At 38.9% G+C, this 23,172-nt stretch overlaps 2 protein-coding genes across 3 annotated transcripts; both read left to right on the top strand.

The window, feature by feature from the left end:
* Nucleotides 1-672: 672 nt before the first annotated feature.
* Nucleotides 673-10,524, top strand: mcm8 (minichromosome maintenance 8 homologous recombination repair factor). Of its 2 annotated transcripts, none has more exons than XM_067512675.1 (20): nt 673-1,535; nt 1,719-1,784; nt 1,870-1,952; nt 2,132-2,281; nt 3,192-3,289; nt 4,426-4,624; nt 4,801-4,886; nt 5,174-5,319; nt 5,569-5,643; nt 5,743-5,881; nt 6,104-6,134; nt 6,302-6,439; nt 6,898-6,958; nt 7,065-7,145; nt 8,243-8,438; nt 8,555-8,765; nt 8,857-9,066; nt 9,202-9,278; nt 9,502-9,691; nt 10,243-10,375. In XM_067512675.1, the coding sequence occupies exons 1-20, from the start codon at nt 1,271-1,273 to the stop codon at nt 10,270-10,272; spliced, it is 2,532 nt and encodes an 843-aa protein (XP_067368776.1). In that variant the 5' UTR covers nt 673-1,270; the 3' UTR covers nt 10,273-10,375. The 2 variants fall into 2 exon arrangements, with proteins under 2 accessions (XP_067368776.1, XP_067368767.1); XM_067512666.1 differs by having other exon boundaries at nt 674-1,535; nt 10,269-10,524.
* A 1,212-nt stretch (nt 10,525-11,736) lies between these two features.
* Nucleotides 11,737-21,437, top strand: crls1 (cardiolipin synthase 1). Its single transcript, XM_067512688.1, has 7 exons — nt 11,737-12,335; nt 15,980-16,117; nt 16,502-16,631; nt 16,784-16,869; nt 17,025-17,093; nt 18,132-18,223; nt 20,897-21,437. Exons 1-7 carry the CDS (start codon nt 11,889-11,891, stop codon nt 20,988-20,990), a joined length of 1,056 nt encoding a protein of 351 aa, XP_067368789.1. The 5' UTR covers nt 11,737-11,888; the 3' UTR covers nt 20,991-21,437.
* The last annotated feature ends 1,735 nt before the right edge of the window (nt 21,438-23,172 follow it).

Genomic DNA, 23,172 nt, shown 5'->3' with positions numbered 1-23,172 from the left:
TAAACAACTGCAATAACACACTTCTTCCAAAAGATGGAGGCAGAGCACTGTTAAAATATTTATTCTGTATTGAAAATGTATTGTTCTTTATTGTTCTGTGTCACAACTGCTGTTAGTCATTTCTGGTCTCTACTGGTGGTCATCAGTGCTTTAAAGAACCCTCCTCCACAAACCTCTTTACCCAACAGCAACAGGATGATGATTTTCATTTTGTCCACGTGAACATTGAAGTATAGACAATATATACTCTGTGTAAAATACCTTGTCTCACTGAAAACATTTCTCACATTGTATTGTAATTTTTTAAAACCCCTTTGTACTATACATTTAATGGTAATGTTGATGTTTGCTGTTTTGATTATTAATTAACAGAATGAAAATATGCAAAGAAGAAGTTAGAGACACCACACTCTCTTTATTCTTTTTAAATGATATACCAATATTCATTAGTTGTGGGACTAGCAACGAATTTAACACACAGGTTTTCTGCTTTATCATTATCATTATTATTGCATTAGAATTTTGTATTATTGTTGTAGTTATTGTGATTATAATTGGCTTCAACGTCCATTCATATCGGTGTCCACTTGGGGGCCCTAAAACGCCGTATACTCTGTTGGCTAGAAATATAAACCAGAGAAGAAGAAACTGACCCTGGTGGAGGGAACTTTGATACTTTTGTAGCTAGTGTAAGTATCAATAACGTTAACAGCTAAGTGAAAAGAAGGAGCGTTTTGGCTGAATTTTAATACATATTTGACTTTATGTAATTATCGGAATATTTCACTCGAGGACAACGTAAAGTTTCTACTGGTGACATTATTTCCATAGGGTTTTAACAGAGAACTCGCATAAACATCGACAATAACATCAGTCAACAAGCTAACATTAACCTTATAACAAGGATGAAGCCAGAACAAACCGTGTTGTTAAAAAACGTTAATTCATAATAAGTACGTCTTACAATTTGTGTTGATAATTATAAAGTATTAATGCAGCACAATGCGTTTTAGTAACCTTTGTGTTTTGATTATAACCCGTAACTGCATAGTAGTCTGTAATTTAAGTCATGGGCCACACTTAACGCACTAAGATTGTTTTAAGCATTAGAATCTATAATCTGATGACTGGTTGTGGCTCTGATGCACCTGACTGGTGAAAAAATGTACGTAGTGAATGTTGGCCAAATGCAAAGCTCTGCTTTATACTTGCCTGTTACTCTCACAAAATATTGCTCTTTTCCTCCTCCATACTTTGCTTCAGGAAAATAATGAGTGAAGCAGAATCCAAGAGAGGGTCATGGAGAGGCGGGAGTGGAGGATGGCGAGGAGGTAGTGGTACATGGAGAGGAGGAAGTGGTCGAGGGGGTTGGAGAGGAGGGTGGAGGAGTAGACCATGGAGGGGGGGTACAGCTGCAGCAAGTAGAGGAGGAGGAGGAGGAAGAGGTTCAGGTGGAACATTCCATTCAAGAGGTTCATCAGGTGGAGGTTGGGGAGGAAGAGGACCAGGAAGTCACACTGTCGGCACTCAGAGAGGTATCATTTCCATTTTACATGCATCAAGTAAATATGAAGAAATAAATGTAATTTTAATAAATTATCTATTTCTCAATGTTGACAGTTTTTCATACAATGTGTTCATGTTTGGTGCAGAAAAATAAAAAAAGCTGCAGCATTATGCATCAACTCTGCTGACTCTTTGCCCATCTGTCTCTTCAGCTCTCTTTCAGGCTACTTTAGACATGATGTGTCCATACAAAGGATGGGCACTCTACTTCACAGAAGGTACATGTGTAAATTTATGCTCAGTTTCACATGATGGTAATGCACACATTGTGTCTGTGTCTTATTATTTTTGTTTTATGTGAAGGCTTCATAGACAGTTCACCCAGTTTGGAGAAGATCAAAGTGTTTGAGAAATATTTCACCTCTAGGATTCACCTGTATGACAAGGTCAGTCTCTTGGTCTGCTTTTCTAAGCTTCTGTTTAGAAACTGAGGTCACCTTCTCTCTGTGTACACTGTGACATATATGTTTTTTATGTTATGTTTATTATTTTTTTGATTCTGTTTTTTAATAATTTGCGTCCTGCTTGTCCGGTAAAGGGATAGTATTTGGCTGTTTTTGTACAGGATGAGATTGAGCGACAAGGCAGTGTTCTAGTGGATTATGCAGACTTGACTGGAGACAGGAATGTGCGTGAAGTGCTTCCGGACATCACGACAGAGTTGAAAGAACAACCCGAGTTGATACTCAACTGTTTGGGAGTGGCCATTCATCAGGTACACACAGTCCCCTCAATACATTTAGTCATTTGCAAACTACAACTGTCAGAAATTCCATCCAGCTGTTTATTTTCCAGCTGCCTATCCCAGCTGTCACTGGGCAAGAGGCGGGGTACACCCTAGGCAGGTCTCCAGTCTATCTTGGGGCCAACACAGAGAGACATACACAGACAGTCAACTAATCACACCCGGAAGCAATTCAGTTTCCCCTCTTATCTGGACATAAGGGGCGGCTATAGCTTAGTTGGTAAAGGCGGTTGCTTACGGACCACAGGGTGAGTGGTTCAATCCCGGCCGAAGTGTCCCTGGGCAAGACACTGAACCCCTCCCCAGCTGTGCAGTGCATCTGTGCGGGCTGTCCCTAAGAAATTAGGGAGGGTTGCGTCAGGAAGGGCATCCGGCGTAAAAACTGTGCCAAATCAACATGCGGACAATGATCCGCTGTGGCGACCCTGAACTCATGGGATAAGCCGAAAGGAGAGTAGTCTTATCTGGACATACATTTCTTTAGACTGTGTTTCTTTAGACCCAGAGGAAACCCTCATAAGCACTGGGAAAACAAGAAAACTCCACACAGAAAGGCCACGGCTGGCCAGGGATTCAGAATGGAAAACAAGAAACTTGACATTACTTGGCCTGTGGGATCAAATCCCTACCCACCAAGTGTGTTCCTGAATGAGACACTCAATGCTATCTCCCCGAGCACCCCCCTGTGGCTGCCCACTGCTCCCCCCCCAGGGGGATAGGTTAAATGCAGCAAAAGAAATTAATTGTATGTGCTCAATGACAATAAAGGTTCTTCTTAATATTAGCAGCTCCTTTGAGACTTTGGATAAGAGGCATAGCATGGATCTGCTTTTCTGAGCAATCAAATACTATAATGACTGTGTGTGTTGGTATGTTTCAGGTGTTGACTGTAGATTTGGAGAAACAGGCTGCTGAGCTGGAAGGGGATGAGCTTCCTGTAGCTACACCAATCATCAACATCCCTCACATTAGTGCGAGGTAATGCACACGGTGTTTCTCCCACAAATGTACTGGAATGGTGGGCTGCCATGCCAACGAGACCTCCCGCCATACCTACATAACAGGCAAAAATCAATTATATTTAGTGACGTGTTGTGAGTACGTACAAAGGGATCTAAGATTCGTTCTTGTTGATGTGTTCAAATTTCACTGTTGTACATCCACTCCACTCCCTTTTCTACATGAAGAATGAGAACCAGCCATAAAGTGGAGATGGATGTTTTTTGACTTACTAAAGGCCATATGATTTGTCCGTTGTTGTCCTTAAATGCACCCTTTAATTGCCCCCCTCCTCTCTAGTTCGGTGAGAGTAGTGGTAGAGTGACATAGGGCGTGGCATTAGTGAGAACAAATCCATAAATCAGAAAAGTGAAATGAATTTTCTGCCTGTTACGCAGCACTTACGTGGCCACTTAACATGGCCACACCTCCACAGAACCTTGCATGAAAGATATTAAATAAATAGAACAGAAGTGTACATTTCTGTTTATCCATGGTAAGTTTCAATTCTCTTTGGGAGTGATGAGGATGGACAGGATCAGGAATGAGGACATCAGGGGGACAGCTCATTTAAGATGTTTTGCAGATAAAGTCAGAGAGGCCAGATTGAGGTGGTTTGGACATGTTCAGAGAAGAAACTGTGAATATAGTGGTCGAAGGATGCTGAGGTTGGAGCTGCCAGGCAGGAGGTCTAGAGGAAGACTAAGAGGAGATTTATAGATGTAGTGAGGGAGGACATGAAGTTAGTTGGTGTGAGAGAAGAGGATGCAGAGGACAGGGTTAGATGGAGGTACATGATTCGCTGTGGTGACCCCTGAAAGGGAACGGCCGAAATTCAAAACAAAGTGTTATATAGAAATGTTTTAAAACTATTTTTATTTTAAAAATACTTTGATAATACTCTCCTTGTGTTACTTGACCTTTTCATGGAATTTAGCAGTAAAAATTGCTGCCTGCGAAAAAAGGAGTAAATTACGTGTGTAAAACCTATTATCATCTTGTCACTGTGCGTAAACAATTTTCTACGGGAAACAGACAGTGTTATGTATAATTTATGTACAATGTACATCTGAATGAATGAATGAGGATGACTTCAATTGTGGAATCATCCACAGGCTGTATAACTATGAACCATTGACTCCGTTGCGGATGTTGCGTGCCAGTGTGTTTGGACGGCTGGTTTGTGTGAGGGGAACGGTGGTCAGAGTTAGCAACATCAGACCTTTCTGTAGCAGGATGGCATTCAGGTGCCTGACCTGCTCACACACTCAATCTCTGCCACTGCAGCATGGGAAGTATGCTACACCTACTAAGGTACGCATACACTTACTTTTTGTCCTGCAGCATTTTTCTCATATCTGTTTTTACTACTTCTTATAAACAAGTAATACTGTATACAAGTTTACTTTTACCATAGAGAACTCTGGCAACATTACTTAAATTTACAGGCTAATTTACCGGCTAACTGCTGTGTGCATTTAAACACTTAGTGCATCCAACCTGACTGCCGCAGTCGTTCCTTCACTCCAAGCCGGAGTTCTCCTCTTACACACACAGTAGACTGGCAGATCATCAAGTAAGTATATCATGTGAGTAGGTATGCATTTAAACAATGTGCACGAAAGGGTTGTAACGTGCTAAAGTCTTGGCTACATAAGAGTTGTTTGTTGAGGTCTAAAAATAATGCATTGGCTCCAGCAGTGAAGGTATGTTTATTGATCATAAGAGGAAACAGAGCTCAAATTTAGACACAAGGAAGTTTGCTGAGAAAAACACAATCAAACTTGGCAAAATTATCAGTTTCTCTCTGCGACTAACATACACATTACAAAATTACATACATTTATTGTTGCTCTATTTCAGGGTGCAGGAGTTGATGGGGGGAGAGCAGAGGGAAACTGGACGAATCCCGCGCACTGTGGAGTGCCACCTGACCTCTGATCTGTGCGACAGCTGTGTCCCTGGAGACACTGTTACTGTGACAGGCATAGTTAGAGTTGCCAATGATGGTACACAGTTTAAACAACACACATATTCTAACCAGGGTGTAAAGTTAAATTTCAAAAAAGAATTTGTCTTTTACATGTACCTTGTAATTTGTAAAAATCTGAACGATATCTGTCTGTATACAGTGAAATTTATAATACTATAATTTGGCATAAACATTCTAGAAAAATCAAATGAATAAAAACTAAAATTTTGCCATCAAACCACTGTCACGGTGGCTACACAAACACCCACTTATTATTTGTATGCAGGAAGTTCCCGGGGAAATAAGGATCAGTGTATGTTCCTCCTGTACCTTGAAGCTACTTCTGTCAGTAATACAAAAGGTATTGCAGTTTGTGTTTTGTTTTTGTTTTTTCTAGTAAGTTTTGAATTATGTAAAACAATGATGTAGTAACAGTGTGTTTTCTGTCTTAAATGTGTAGGTAAGCAGTCCAAGTCTGGAGGTCAGGGATCAGGAGGGTCATTGGAAGATCGTTCAGGAGGGGAAGAGTTTAGTCTCAAAGAGCTGTATGCCGTCCAGGAGATCCAGTCACAACCTGACCTGCTCAGACTTATAGTACAGTAAGATATTACATATATGACCCAAAGCAGTTTGAAAAAAATAGGTCATGATCTTTTTAAAAGATTTTGGATTGGTTCATTCAACTGTTGTTTTGTATTGTGTAAAAAATAATACAGCCTTACATAGCAGCTTTAGTGGGTGTAGAGTTTTGATCCTTGGCTTTTACCATTGCTAGTAACTCTTACCGAGATACATAACACTGATCTTCTCACCTATTTCAGCTCTTTGTGTCCTGCCATCTACGGCCATCTGGTAAGTTGTGTGATGCACTCCAGTCTCAAGCTTAATAACACGAATCCTAAAACAGAATTTTCACCACAGGTTTTAAAGGGATCCCTAAGTTTTGGCTCTCATCTTGACTTGTCAAAAATAACAAGATTTAGTGTAGTCTAATGTCCTGTTTTCTTGTTTGCCTTTAGCTGGTGAAGGCCGCCCTAGTTTTGGCATTATTTGGAGGCAGGCAGAAACACACAGGCAAGAACAGTGTCCCTGTAAGAGGCGACCCACACGTCCTATTGGTGGGAGACCCTGGGCTGGGCAAGAGTCAGATGCTACAGGTAACACAGATTGTACATTGTCACTTATGAATTTCATTTTGTTACTTTTTAGTTGTAAAGTAAATGTTAAATGCTCTGTACTTGCATAACCCTTTTCTGCCTATTGGCACTCAAAGCGCTTTACAGTGCTTCTCATTCACCCATTTGCACTCACAATCACACACACACACACACACACTGATAAGGGCAGCTGCTATGCGGCTGACTGGGAGCAACTAAGTTGGGGTTCAGTGTCTTGCCCAAAGACACTTCGACATGTGACCGGAGGAGCCGGGGATCAAACCAACAACTTTGGGATTGGTGGAGAAACGCTCTACCTCCTGCACCTCAGTGGTTAAAGCATGTTTACTTTAACCACTGTAAAATGTGGTTTTTGGAACACATTTCAGTGTGCAATTGTCAAATGATTGTTATAAGACATGTGCGTGCTTTCTGTGTTTCTGTTTTTATCTGTGCAGGCTGTGTGTAATGTGGCTCCCAGAGGAATCTATGTATGTGGTAACAGCACAAGCACCACAGGTAAACCCTACATTAGGTTATATACAGATGGTGACAACATTACAGTGATTAGGTTGAGAATTAATAATAATAAAAGTAAGCAGTGTTTATCTATTTATTTTTTTAGGATTGACAGTGACTTTATCTCGAGATGCAGGAACAGGAGATTATGCCTTAGAGGCAGGAGCTTTGGTGTTGGCTGACCAAGGTAGGGAAAAGATTGAAACATTGGCCCAATTGGTGTATTTGTGCCTGTTTTATGTGTGTGTAAAGAATATGGATTTATTGTATGTATAGCCATGAGATTATTCTTTTCCCCAAGGTATCAATATTTGTTATCTTGGACCCATCTTGATTGAAACAACCTTTTATTATGTAGCACATCCACTTATATCCTCAGATTTTAAAAAAGCTTAAGGTGTCAGAAAATTAAAGATAAAAAAGCCCTTGAAGTGAAACCTGCAAAATCCACAGAATTCAAGAGACATGCTTTCTCCACAATGTTGTCTCTCACTGGTGGTTGGGATTGCAAGCATGCAGAACACCGCTTGAGCCTTTTTCATTCTGTACTTAGTCTTCTATGCTATTTCAGTTCAATTTCATTTCAGCTTTATTTACTAAATCACAACAGAGTGATCTTAAGGCACTTTAAACTCTAAGGTCAAGACCTTTAGAGAATTACAGAAGAACACAACAAATCCCCCTTTATGCAAGCAACAGTGGAGAGAACAAACTCCCTTTTAACAGTAGAAACCTCTGACAGAACCAGGATCAGGATGGGCAGCTGTCTGCTTTAAATGGTTGTGGAGGGTGGAGAGAAAAAAGCAAAGAAATGCAGGAAGCAACAAACTAAATTAGGGAGAAGCTGAGCAACCTCTAGGTGCCACCACCTGCAACACAGTCTTCATCACACTTGCAAAAAGGACATACCGAGAGAAAGAGGCACACAGCCTGGATGCTCATGTGCTTGCAAGGGGGAAGATGGGAAAGATGGCTAGAAGTGGCAGTGATTTCAACAGTTACATTTAACTTACCTCATCCATAGGACTACGTGGACTATACTGTACTTACTGGGTTTCCTAATTAAGTTAATTAATTCGGACCGAAACCAACACACCAGGCTAAAATTAAAGCACTAATTGAAGGTTGGGGCAAATAAATGAGTTCTAAGTTTCAATTTAAAAATTTTTGGTCGGACTGCCTGATTTCAGCAGAAAAGTTATTACGGAGTAAAAGGTTATGATAGTAAATGCCCCGTAGCCAGCTGACTTCTTTTTAAATCAATTTTTTGTCTGTTCCCTTCAGGTTTATGCTGCATTGATGAGTTTGATAAGTTGGGTAACCAGCAGCAGGCTCTGTTGGAAGCCATGGAGCAGCAGTCTGTGAGTCTGGCCAAGGCTGGAATAGTTTCTTCTCTGCCGGCTAGAACCTCAGTCATAGCTGCTGCCAACCCCATAGGTGGACATTACAACAGAGGCAAAACTGTCTCTGAAAATCTCAAGTGAGTTCAGCAGTCCTTGCAGTCAATTAAATGGGGTTTTTAGGTGGAGAATATTGCTCTACATTATGTACATGTATATTTGACGAGTATTTATAGTCATGTATTTATTTCTTCAGAATGGGTTCAGCTCTCCTCTCTCGCTTCGATGTTGTCTTCCTCCTCTTGGACATCCCAGATGAATCACATGACCGCCGCTTGTCAGAGCACGTCATGGCAAATAGGGCAGGACGAGGCAGAACCAGCAGCGCTGTAGTTACCAGAGACAGTGATTTCGAAACATCCATCCTGCTAGAACACTCAGACATGCCACTGTCTGAACGCCTGCAGGTAAAAAACAAATATAAAAAAGACTGTACCTGAGAGAGTGAAATGTGACAAAATTAATTGCTTTTATTCCTTATGGTATAACTCTTTTAAGATCCCTGCAGGTGAAATAATAGACTCCATACCAGCATGCTTGTTAAGGAAGTACATCAGCTACGCTCGTCAGTATGTCCACCCCACACTTTCTCCTGAAGCAGCACAAACACTTCAGGACTTCTACATTTCACTAAGATCCCAGGCACACTCTGCTGATGCCACGCCCATCACTACACGGCAACTCGAGTCTCTAATTAGACTTACTGAGGTGGGTTCCTTGCTATCATTGTACTTGTATACCCTCTCCTTTTTTTGTAGCTGAGTTTCAGGCTTCTGCCAGCTCAAAATGTAACCTCCCACTATTTGTGTACATGTATGTGCTTGACTATATGCTTTTGTACAGGCAAGAGCCAGGTTGGAGCTCAGAGAGACGGCTACCAAGAGCGATGCTGAAGATGTGGTGGAGATCATGAAACACAGGTGATACTATGGGGATCTGTGTACATATTAGGCCTGAAACAAATATATGTTCATTATTAATTTATCAGCTGACTCTTTTCTTTATTAACTTGTCAATTGTTTGGTATGTAACTGTCTGAAAAGAAAAGGCAAAAGCCATTACAGCTTCCTAAGTGTGGCTGTGGCTCAGTTGGTAGATAAATAAACATGAACTCCCTCTCACTGCAGTGGTTATGTTTTTTAGCCTGGCTGATACATATTCAGATGGTTTGGGCAATCTGGACTTCGAGCGCTCTCAGATGGGATCAGGCATGAGTCAACGCAGTGCTGCAAAACGGCTGGTCAACGCGCTACACTTGCACGCCCGTAGGACTAATGAGAAGCAGTTTGACCTGCAGATGCTTCGATTAGTGGCAGAGAAAATGAACATAAAGGTGAACGCCTATGCACTTAAATATACATGCTTTACATAAAATCGTTAACACTGGGGCTTTTTACCAACATGCACAACCACAAACACATTTATTCCCAGTTTTAGGAAAATTCGAAATTTAAGCAATATATGACAGAGGCCATTATATAAGCAAATTTTGCAAACAATGAGAGCCTGAGCTCAGGACATGTTAGATGGAAGAAACATGAATAAAATGAAATGTTATCATCCCGATTGGTATAATTTGTGATCCTATCAGATACTCTGAGTACACAGGATTGTAAATCAGTTTTACCTGAGTAAAATTGGGACTCACAAACACAAGGGAGCAGGAGTTATTGAACAACTTGTAAAGAATTTCTAAGGTAAAAAGTATTACCGACTGCAGTGGACCAGTACTGGTAATAGCATATAAGAAGCTATCCCAGAGATAGAAACTGCCTCAGCAATGCTTAGATTTTGAGTTGGTTTCGGATTCAAGGAGTGTAACTGCAAATCAACACTAAAACCTTAAATTATATTCATTTTTTTTTTGTATTTTCTTTTTCCAAGCATTTATTTCATGGGGATTATTTCAGGTGATGGACTTCGAAGGTCTGGTGAGTTCCCTTAACGAACAAGGTTTCCTGTTGAAGAAAGGAGCCAAGCTGTACCAACTCCAAACAATCTGATCACTGACAGAAGTACAGTACAGCAGACTCCCTACAAGGTAGTGTTTGGGTGAATGTCTGAAGATGAAAAAACACTTAATAGAGAATGAATTATCCAGACCACTTTCACCAAACCACCAACTATCATCTGTGACACTGTGGGAAATTTTTAAAAACCACAACATCTCACAAAGACAGGACAGATTGTCCAACTACAGACACCTCAGCGTGAGCATCTCTCTGCAAGAACCACAGTTGTCTGAGTGAACATGAAATTTCTGGTAAAAAGAGGAAACAAGCTGAAATGACAATGGAATTGCTTAATTACTCACAGAAAGTGTCACACAAACATGATTGATCCCTGCTTGGAATTTGGTTTTAATTGCATTAGTTAAAGTGGACTTCGGGCATCACAAAGGGTTAATTTGGTGCCCCCTCTTTTCTCTGTGCCACAGATACCATGATCTTAATGAAGATGTAAAAAGCTTGTTGGAGTGTAAAATATTTGGCTTCAGTTTGTTTTAGGTTCCCCATCAAAGTTGAGTATACTTTGTCCTCAAGGCGCACATGATAAGTGGTGGGTGATTGTTTCAAACAGTAGTTTAGTTTATCCTATTTTTATTATTTTTTTTTGTTTGTTTTTTGTTTTTTACAATGAGTTAAACATTTGAGAACTGTTTTTGACATGACGTTTTCGAATGCAGTAAGAAATGTACTATACTTAAATGTTACTGTTATATTTATATACATAAAATGAAATGAATATATTTGTGCATAAATTTAAGTGTGCTTTGGAACATTTGTTAATGTTATCCTTAGTCTTTGGAGCAGTTTAAAGGCTTGTGCTGCACTCAGGAAAACTGGCTGGGGAAAAAAATATTTGATTAAAATTCATCCAGTGAGGTTTTTTCTCATCAACCTCAAAACTGAAAGAAAAAAGTCACAGAATACCTTTATATTATCCGTAGCTTTTGATATAGTGTCAATATGACCTGTACTACCAATAACACCAACCTGACCTGATGATGTTTGAAGCTGTCACTACTGTATGTGGTAATCAAATATCAGTTTCCCCAATAACTTACTTAGGGCTTGACCTTCCTGTGGAGTTTCTGCATGAGACGGGACACAAGTGTCAGTGAAGTGAACACTGTAGAAACTCTGTTAATACTTTGTTATATGTTTTGTGTTACTGTGTCTGGTAACTTTGAGAAGCATACACTAAATAGTATATAAATTTACTTTTTCAGTAAATAACTGCAATTTTGGTTTTTATTTTAAAATTGAGTTACCAGTGTCTTACAATCTGTTTGGAAACATAATTAACATTTCCGTTAACGACAAAGCCCCAAAACTTATACTTATCCCGAGTTCAGTCTAGCTATTTTACGACGTCGTGTACCGTCTCAGTTTACGGCAATATGGCAGCCTGCTGTCTCGGGCTGTGATTCCGTCGGCTGCGACCGTCAGACCCTGGAATTTGATCATGAGCCCGGGCACGGACAGCACGAGAGCAGCCGGTCAGTAACGGGTGGCTTCGTGGAGAAGATGATGTGTTTTCGGAGGATCGCCGCGCCGCTGTACCGCAACGCAGCGACGATCCGGGTGGTGTCTGCGCGGGGAGCGGATGTCTGTTTGCTCGAGTCCGTGTCATTGCGGCACAGACACATACCTGTCACCGAACGCGCGAGGCAGAAACTGTCACAGGTGAGCGGCTCGTGGCTATTTCGGGTCAAAGTCACCGACAGCCGCGTGGCGTGCTGGAGAAGGATACAGGCGCAGGTTGAACACGCCGCCTTGCACGAGCAGAGACCCGTGCGTCTCTATCATGGAGGTCACCTGAGGTCCACGATTAGTTTCCGGTCTCCCTTATCCCCCAGAGCTCGTTGTCTTTGCAGCGGAAAAACACAAGAGACACCAGACAAGCCCCCTGTAGAGGACCGGACTGAAGACGGAACGGTACCGGGACACGGACTGTTCAAGTTTAAAGAACTGGTGAGTGAGTGAGTTTACTCAGGAGGAATGTGAAGTTCACAGTGGTTCAACTGTTCAAATCTGCAGCAGTACAACAAGTGTGTGGTTGAGTGAACAGTATCTAACTACAGTTACACAGGAACAGTAGTTCAAATATAATATAATAAGTACTACAGTAATTCAATTTTGTGATACATTTTAAGGGAAATGCTTTACTTTTTGTAAAAAATAAAATAACTTTCTTTAAACTTTGGTTAGTAGTTATTTTCTGATTTTAATGTTTAAAATATAAGTAGGAAATACTTAAAATGTATATAGTCGGCTGTAATTATCTTTCATTTTGCAGTAATAGAATAATCTTTGCACATAATTATTGTATTACTGCTCTATTACAAGTGTTACATATAACACTAAAAAATATTAAAAGTAAAAGCGCCCAGTTTGCAGGATAATTTTTTATATTTAGTATGTTATAGCATATTGTTATTACAGATGCCTAATGTGTGAACTACATTTTAATGCTGCTGTTAATGTTGATTTCACTTCAGAAAAATTCGGTAATAAAAAAACCCAATTGCATTTTGCCAGCTGTTGGTAGTAACTTTACTCATAACACTAGCTTTTCCCTTACCTACAGTGCATCCAGAAAGTATTCACAGTACTTAACGTTTTCCTTTTATGTTACAGCCTTATTCCAAAATGGATCAAATTCATTGTTTTCCTCAAACTTCTACAAACAATCCGCCCTAATGACTACTTGAAAACGTTTGTTTGGCATCTTTGCAAATTTATTTAAAATATACGTGTGATTTTTACATTTTTTAATACTTTCTGGAGGCTGTGTGTGGATGGATAGATATACATGTATTGTGAGAGAGACATGTATTTTTTCTTTTTCCTTCTTTTTTTTCCGGTTCATTAATCCACGGATTCATTTTCTGTCAACCTTTTCCACATTATGTGATTTAAATAATATAATAGAAAATTTTATATACTGCAAGGAAGTACAGTTAAAATTGTTAATGCCAGGATTTATTTGCCAATTGCATTATCATTATTATTGATTATAAAAAAGGCAATAAATTGCATTATATATGGTATTTAGATGTCTTAACGTCTTATGGTGATCACTGCAGATAATCTGAACTGTGCAATTAAAAAAACAAATATAAAGTAAATTATAGCTGTAATGGTGTAGAGGAAGTAAAATAAAAATATAAAATTAACTAGAAGTGTAAAGTTGATAAGTACCACAAAACCTTTAGAAACTTACCATTAAGATATGTGTCCACTAGAGAGCACTGATAAGGTTGTTTTTCAGCTGTACAACATCTACAGCATCTTGTAATTGTCTTCTAAAAGACGGAACAACCATCATTATTAGACTTTTGTAGTTAAAAAATATCAATGTTTCTAGTAGCCTCAAAAGTTTAGATTTGTCAATTCAATTCAATTCAACTTTATTTATATAGCGCCAATTCACAACAAAGTCATCTCAGGGCACTTTACAGAATAAAGTCAAGATTATAAAGATATATAAAGAGAACCCAACAATTCCCCCTGGAGCAAGCCATAGGCAACAGTGGAGAGGAAAAACTCCCTTTAACGGAAGAAACCTCCAGCAGAACCAGGCTCAGGGTGGACGGCCATCTGCCTCGACCGGTTGGGGTGAGTGGAAAGGGGAGAGAGAAAAGAACAGAGCAACAAAAGCAACAACAAAACATCTGGCAGATTGGTAGGATCAGTAGCTTCACGCTGGAAGACACACAGTTTCAAAGCCGGGGGACACCTGCAGAAAGGGACAGAGAGAGGGGGACAGAGGAGGACAAAGACAACTACGGGAGAGAACACACAGAGTTAATGACATACAGTGGTGACAATTGCTGGATGAGAAGAGAGGAGAGATGGTCAAGAGGAGGAAACGAGCTCAGTGCATTGGGGGGTGGGTCCCCCAGCAGTCTAAGCCTATGGCAGCATAACTATAACTAACTATATGCTTTATTAAAAAGGAAGGTTTTAAGCCTAGACTTAAAAGTAGAGAGGGTGTCTGCTTCCCGAATCTGAACTGGGAGCTGGTTCCACAGGAGAGGAGCTTGATAGCTAAAGGCTCTACCTCCCATTCTACTTTTGGAAATTCTGGGAACCACAAGTAGGCCTGCATTCTGAGAGCGAAGTGGTCTACTGGGATGATATGGTGCTATGAGGTCTTCTAAATATGATGGAGCCTGACCATTCAGAGCTTTATATGTAAGAAGCAGGGTTTTAAATTCTATTCTACATTTAATGGGAAGCCAATGGAGAGAAGCTAGTGAAGGTGAAATATGATCTCTCTTGCTAGTTCCAGTCAGCACTCTTGCTGCAGCATTTTGGATTAATTGCAGGCTCTTTAGGGAGTTACTGGGGCATCCTGAAAGTAGGGAATTACAGTAGTCCAACCTAGAGGTAACAAATGCATGGACCAGTTTTTCGGCATCACTTTGAGACAGGATGCTCCTAATTTTGGCAATGTTCCGTAGGTGGAAGAAGGCTGTTCTAGAGATTTGTTTTATATGTGAGTTAAAGGATAGATCTTGATCAAAAATAACTCCAAGGTTCCTTGCAGTAGTACTGGAGGCCAGACTTATGCCATCTAGTGTGACAATATGGTTGGACATCATATCTCTGAGATTTTTGGGCCCAAATACTATGACTTCAGTTTTGTCTGAGTTTAAAAGTAAAAAATTGTGGGACATCCAGGCCTTGATGTCTTGTAGGCATGCTTGAAGCTTTATTAACTGATTATTTTCATCTGGTTCCATAGATAAATATAGCTGGGTATCATCAGCATAACATTGGAAATTTATGGAGTGTTTTCTAATAATGTTGCCTAAAGGAGACATATATAAAGTAAAAAGTATTGGTCCTAACACAGAGCCTTGTGGAACTCCATAGCTAACCTTTGTGTGCATGGAGGATTCATCATTAACATGAACAAATTGAAATCTATCAGATAGATAAGATTTAAACCAACCTAGTGCAGTTCCTGTAATTCCATTTTCATGTTCCAGTCTCTGTAATAAAATGTTATGATCAATGGTATCAAATGCAGCACTAAGATCTAACAGAACAAGTATAGAGATGAGTCCAGTATCTGAGGCCATGAGAAGATCGTTGGTGACTTTTACCAGTGCTGTTTCTGTACTATGATGAACTCTAAATCCTGACTGAAAGTCTTCATACAAATTATTCCTATGAAGGTGATCACATAATTGTTTTGCGACTACTTTTTCAATTATTTTAGAAATAAAGGGGAGATTAGATATTGGTCTGTAATTGGCTAAAACACCTGGGTCAAGACAGGGTTTTTTAAGTAATGGTTTAATTACAGCTACCTTATAGGCCTGTGGTACATAGCCTGTTTCTAAAGATAGATTTATGATATCTAATATGTGTTGCAATGGACTTTTTATGAGATAACATGTAAAGATATAAACATTCTGTTTGTCATATAATCCTTGAATTCAGAGCCACTCTGCGGAATAGTGAGTTGATTTCTGATTTATACCAATTTTTAAAATGCCGTTTGAATTATTTTAAATACTGTTGTGACATGTTTATACCATTGTTTTTGACTTCTTAAACTGACTGTTGGCTTAACAAGCATTTCTAATCTGTTTTTTAACCAGTATGAAAACCCATGGACAATCCCCAACCTGTTGTGTATGTGTCGGATTTTGCTGGCTCCGTTCCTGGGTCACTTGATTATCCAGCAGCATTTTGACCTCAGCCTGGCTCTGTTCATCCTCGCAGGAGCTACTGACCTGGTAATAAAGATATATGTGCACTAACCATAGTGGCAGACACTCATTAACCACTTGTAACACAATTATCTACAGCTACACACTTGTACACAGATGGGCTTTTTTGTAGAATTTGGTCTTTTTCCATTAGCTAAGAGATGCATTTTCTTTAGGATTAATATTTAGCTTGAGACATTTCTATTATCAGAAACTATGAATTTATCAATGCTCTGACATTTGCAGTTTACTCTGATAGTCGTTTTAGATTTTTATATTTACATAAAATAACATGTAGACATTAAAATGTGATGCTTCTGTCACCACAAGGTAACTGCAAAATTCTGTAGTAACCGTGGTTTGTGTTTTTAAAGTGGCTTTATTCCCTTGTCTGTCTCCTCCCAAACTCAGTTGGACGGTTACATTGCCAGAACGTGGCCCACTCAGAAGTCTGCGTTGGGCAGTGCTCTTGACCCACTGGCTGATAAAATTCTCATCAGCATTTTGTATATTAGCCTGACCTATGCCGAACTTATTCCAGGTACAAGATTTCTATATCCTCTCAGTCTGAAAACAACAAAGAAAACAAAATTACCTGTAATAGTGAAAGATGTGTTAAATTGCTGCATTTTAAAGTTCTAGTTGTAGTAAATCAGTATAACAAGATTATTAAATTTTTCTCTTTTTTTTAAGCTCCACTGACAGCTCTAGTGATTCTCCGAGACATTGGATTGATAGCTGCTGTCTTCTGGGTCAGATACAAGACTGTACCTCCACCGGTGAGATATGTTCAAATTAACTGTATTAAGCACAGTTCTTACACTGCTAATTACAGGGCTTCTGAAGTGAAGTTAATGTACGCTAGGTTATCGTGATCGTTATTCTTTAGAAAGGACATCAATGTGCTTCACTGTCTTTCTCTTGTTTCCTCCAGGTTACCCTTAGTAAGTTTTTCAATCCCTGCTACACCACAGCACAGCTCAAGCCCACACTCTTTAGCAAGGTGAGACACACACCACCTACTGTGTACAGGACTTTTTATATTACTTTACTAAAATAATAAGTGTGTACCTGTTATTTTCTTGCTCCATTCAACCTGTGCAAGACAGTTGGCCGATGCACAGAAGCTGACTCGGCATACTGCATTACAGATTCATAGGTGTATTGTTATTTTAATTAATAGTTTGGCTCTGATCAGACAGTGCTTTATTTTATGTTAAAAGTCAGGAGACAACTTTGCCTTTTTGTTGAGACCTACACAATTAATAAAACAACTTAAAACATCTGTTTTCTTTTGGGGGTTACTGTTACTAGGAAACCACCAAATCACGGTCTTAAATCAAACTGCTAAGTCAAAGACTAATGGAGATCCGTGTGGGTAGGCTACAGTAGAACTGCCACAAGCTGATGAAATGTCTGATAAGGGTTTTATACAAGTTAAAGACCTATTATTCAAATATGTGCATCTCAAGTTACTGCTGCTTTTTTTTTAAGTATGAGAAATTTACAATTGATTATTGTAATGAATGATTATTACAGTGTATGTATAAACACACCAGCTTATCAACATTTTTGTCATTGGGGGGAAAAAAGCATCCCCTTGACAACAATATAATTCCTTATATTTTTAATCTACAACAAGCTGTAGATGCTATACTCACTCCCTAATGCAAAGAATGCTAGCATTTCATAAATGCTGAAATCTGTGGTGTAAAAATTAACACATTAAAATTCACTGTTAAAATGTTCCGTTATGGCTGAGCACACATTCTGACACATTTTACGATGTAGAACACAGTCCTGGGGAAAATACTTTTTGAAAGAAATGTTTACTTTTTTGGCTGCAAAGAAGATTTCTTCCTAGAACCAGCTACAATGGTTGTCGCCTGCCTAAAAGGTTTTATCACAATAATGAGCCAGGCGTCACGTACTAGAAGAGTTGTTAGTCTGTTAATATAACAGGTTTTTGTGCCTTTTATAAAAGGATTTTTTTCTCTGACTTTTAATTTGAAGGTGATTTTTATGTTTTTGTTTTTCATAGGTGAACACAGCCATCCAGCTGTTTCTGGTAGCTTCTTCTCTGGCTGCACCAGTCTTCCACTATACAGACAGCGTCCTGCTGCAGTGCCTATGGTAAAGCATGTACACTGTTAAATATAACCATATAATCACCTGCCTCATACCCTTGACTTTAATACAGATAATCTTCTTTGTGTTTCAGTGTCATGGTTTCCACAGAAATTTGTAGAAGTTTTCTAAATGCAAATAGTTTCATCTCAGTCAACCAAATAAACTCAAATTTTTTGCTGAAATGTATCCAGGTTAAGTGCGCTGACTCATTTCAGTCTACTACTCATAGTGAGTTGGAGTAGAAATCAGACCCAGGACAAACATTTTATTATGTCACATTAACCTGCATTTATACAAATCTATTTCAACAGGCTGTTGAACTGACTGAGTTGACATTTAGACTTGATTTTCACTACCCATAACTATCACAGTCCATTTTTATGACACTTGGCACATATCTGGTGATTAGACGTAAAGAAACATCTTTACCATGTCTATTTTAATGAAATGATAATAACATACAGGAAGAAGTGTGTTTATGGAAGCTTAATTCGGCCTAATGTCCGTTGTGCCGACTATTAATGTGGGTTTCTTTTTCTTTTCTTTTTTTGTGATGACTCGTCAAACTGCTCCAGTTTGTCTCAGTTGGTTCTGGCAGTAGGCAAAATTAATTGTGTGGAATGTAAGGATTCTGTTTTTTAGTTCTAAGATAAATTCCCTGCAAATTGTTGTCACAAACATTTGTACGTACATTTTGATATTAGTAGGTGACATTGGCAAACTGTTAACTGTATTAATTCACCACAGTTTGCTTTCCAGCCTCTCTAGTCAGTGTTGTCCATGTCTCTCTATTCAGGATGTCCCTTGAAAGCTACACTTTATTATTTTAATTGGATGACAAGGACGGCAACCAACAGTTGCAATAACATGCGATAATTTTTGTTCTCATACTTTGAACTTTCATTCAGACATCAGTCATTTAGTCTGTTGCCTATAATCAACTTCAGTCATCAGGTGTGTGCTCTGACTGTCGGACCAGAAATTTGTGACCCTTGATGGAGAATTTGCATACTGCCTGATCTAAGTCTTATGTGTGACCCTGCCTTTACTTTTTTTCATATGTATAAACTTAGTTTATATAAAGGGCTATTATGAATAGATGTTATTTGTTATTGTGTATAATTTTTTGCAAAAATGAATCTTTTAAAAGTAGAATCTTTTTTGTATACATACAAAATAAAGGTTTATACATCTTATTTGACTGACAGTTTAAAGAGAGACAGCAAAAACGGTGCAACAAGTGTTATCTGGGAATCTAACGTGGTCATTCCAGTTATATGTTCCTTCTGTATGTTCGCTCTCCTCCAAAAGTATTGGAACAGTGAGGGCAATTTCTTTATTTTTGCTGTAGACTGAAAACATTTAGTTTTGACATCAAAAGATGAATGTGAGACAAGACATCAACATTTGAGCTTGTTTTTCCAGGTATTTACATATGGATCTGATACAAAAATAAGAAGATGGCACCTTATGGTTGAACCCACCCATTTTTCATGTGAGCAAATGTATTGGAACATTCATAATTGTGAAGCTGTGAGATGATGGAAAATCAATCAGTCACTGCACAAACCTTGGGCATAACCAGTAAGACCATTTGGAATGTCCTGAAGAAGAAACAAGCCACTGGTGTACTACGTAACAGACATCAAACTGGTAGACCAAGGAAAACAGCAGCAGTTGACAAAAGAAAGAATGGAAGACCTGTAAAGAAAGACCCTGAAAGAAGTGTTAGTAACATCAGCAACAACCTCCAGAGGGCAGGAGTCAAGGCATCACAATGTACTGTTTGCAGAAGACTTCATGAACAAAAGTACAGAGGCTACACCAGAAGACGCAAACCGCTCGTTAGCAAGAAAAATAGAAAGGCCAAGCTGGAATTTGTCACAAATTAAAGAGATGAGCCTCAAAAATTCTGGGACAAAGATTAACCTTTACTAAAGTGATCGAAAAATTTAATGTTTAGAGAAGGAAAGGCTCTGCTCATGATCCCAAACATACAAGCTCATCTTGTGAAAAACAGCGGAGGTTATGTCTCGACTTGGTGGTGTCTTCTGGGACGGGCTCATTAATCTTCATTGGATGATCTAACACGTGATGGGAGCAGCACAATGAACTTAAGAGTTTTCAGAAACCTTTTGTCTTCCAATTTAAACATGTAACCAAACTGATCCTTCATCATTCAGCAAGATAATGACCCAAAATACAAAACAACAAAGTAGTTCAACAGAGGCAAGAAGAGGAAGGTTTTAGACTGGTCAAGTCAATCTCCAGACATCAACCCTATACAACTATATTTTGCCTGCTATAAAGGAGACTTGGGGAGTAACTTTACAAAACAAACAACAACTGAAAGAGGCTGCAGTGAAAGCCTGGAAAAGCATCACAACAGAAGAATTCAAAGGTTTAGTGATGTCTGTGGTTCACAGGTTTGACTCAGTTATTGCAAGGAAAGGATTTGCAACCAATTATTAAGTCTCATTCACTTTAATTTTATGTATGGTTGTTAAAATACTTTTGCTCACATAAAAATGGGTGGGTTCAAACAAGTCCACATAGAATTTAACATTTAAATTTAACATAACATTTCCAAACTTTTATACATGGATTTGAATTATAACTATCTATTATAACTAAATATAACTGTCACTTAACCACTTGTGTTGTATTATATTGCAGGTATGTTACAGCAGTGACAACAGCAGCATCAGGCTATAGCTACTGGCACTACGGCCGCAAGACCGTCCAGGAGCTAAACACCAGATCCCAGTGACAGCTGTGCCAAGAAATACCCAGAAAGCCGAACTAAAGCGGTAACAGCCACGGCAAAAGTGAGAAAGACAGACGGACGATCGCCAGGAGCACTGAAACCAAGTAGCTGTGACAACCATTTATAAGCTGTTGTGGCAGTGACATGTCGAAATCAACCAAGGCCACAGATGGTTTACTACAACACTACAGAAATGGCTCAAAGCAGCTCCGCCACTGGCTGGGGACAAGATGCACACGCACACAGATAGTAACAACAAATACAGACCATCCACCCACACAGATATATATCCATGTCACACAGTTCAGCTGATCTGACAGGAGTTTCTTTTCTTTTCTTTTTTTTTTTTTTTTGTTTTTGTTTTTCAACCAAAAGGTTTTGAGATCAACCTGATCTTTGTCACGATTGACAATTTTGTAAAACGCTGATTAAATTAAACAAGAAAATCAGTTTTGGCCTCTCTCTGTGTGGGTGGGTGTGTGCTTTTATCTGTTACCTAGTTAAGAGCAACAAAAGTTTTTTTTTTTTTTTTAAACGAGTTAGAACCTTTTGGTGAAGTGAGGACATTTGGTTGGGTTTTGAGAGTTAAGACTAAGTTTTAGATTAAGGGGATGGTGAATGCATTATATTAGTGTGTGTGTGTGGCCGTCTGAGGTGTTTCTTCTCAGATAAGAACAATAGTTGAATAATTGATCTTATGAGACCAAAATCTTGACAACTGATCCATGTGAAATCAGCAATAAGAGGATTAAAGCATGGGTACAAAATGAGCTGCCAGGATTCTCTCAAAAGTATCTGGTATTCTGCTGCTGAGCGGCTGCAGTTAAAAATAGCCCCTCAGGTTTAATCTAGCATGTTTACGTGACTTTTGTGTTGATTTCAAATCTTAAATCAGCAAACAATCTTTCATTTAAAATGTTATGACATGAAAACGACAACTCCTCACATCATGCAGCTGCTGTGCACCTATCGGAATCCTCTTCTTATTTCCCTGCTCACTATTATGGTATTAAAAGAAACACAGAGCTGCAGCACTCTTTTGAAGCTCTTTCAGTCTCAGGATCAATAAGCCAAAAAAGGCCAGAGGTTATGTGGAGAGTCTGGGAGAACATGAGCTACTACTAGACCTTATTTGCTGAACTCCTCTGGCAGATCTATCCAGCTCTGCTGCTGTCCCCCCCCCCCTTCAAGAAAACTAGTGCAACGAAAGAGGCGAATCTGGATAACCTTTTTAACTCCTCCACTTACTTCTCAGCAATTTTCTGCACCACTTGGGTAATGCTGTTTCATTAGCGACCGTGTGTCGATGGCTGCCAGGCTTTTGTGAGTTGTTTTCGTGGTTTTGTGTGGGATGTCTGCTCATTATCTCTTCGCTGAATAATTTAAGGCTTATCATTTTAAAACAAGTATCCATCACTGGGAACAAATGGATCCATACGCTCGTAAGGACTTAAAAAAATACGTATTTTTTTCAGTGGATAGTAACGTCTTAATTTCATATTTGATAACAAATATTGGAGGTGTATAATTGGATAGTATTGATAGGTGCCCCACAGGCTTTTGTATTGTAGTGTTTGGGAAACTAATTAATAGTGACTCAGAGATGAAAGCTTGGAGAGAGAAAAAAATCTAATCCCTTTCTTATTAGAAGCTCAGTGGTGGACTCTTTGGGATACATGTGATCATGATTTGAGAATTCTAACTACTTTTATTCATATAGTTTTGCTTCATCTTCAGCTACAAATAAACATGCAAAGAAGGGATATCGAACATTTTCTCTTTACTACACATTCATTAATGCCATTCAATTTTGACTAAGCTTCAAGAGTCTTATTGTAGAACTAAAAAAAACTAAACTAAAACTAGACTTAAAAAAAAAATATATCGAAAACTTTTGACAGGAAATAAAATGCTTTTAAATTACAGCTGGTAACGTATGGTGCACCTGTACAGTTTTTACTAATACATGGTTGTAGAGACAAGGGAACAACACATTGTTTTTTGTTTTCTGTGGCTATTTCAGGAGAATTGTTTGTATTTGGAAATTGTGGGACTAATTTGAAGAGTTTGTTTTAATTTAAATGTTCTAATAATCCATCAATAGGAATAAAGGGCAACAACCTGTGATTATTGTTTCAAAGAATTAACTTGTCTTATATATGGATTCACTTCCATATACTGTGAT

The sequence above is a fragment of the Channa argus genome, chromosome 1 (assembly GCF_033026475.1).
Source record: "Channa argus isolate prfri chromosome 1, Channa argus male v1.0, whole genome shotgun sequence".
Classification (NCBI taxonomy): Eukaryota; Metazoa; Chordata; class Actinopteri; order Anabantiformes; family Channidae; genus Channa; species Channa argus.
This window is presented reverse-complemented; position numbering and strand designations above follow the sequence as displayed.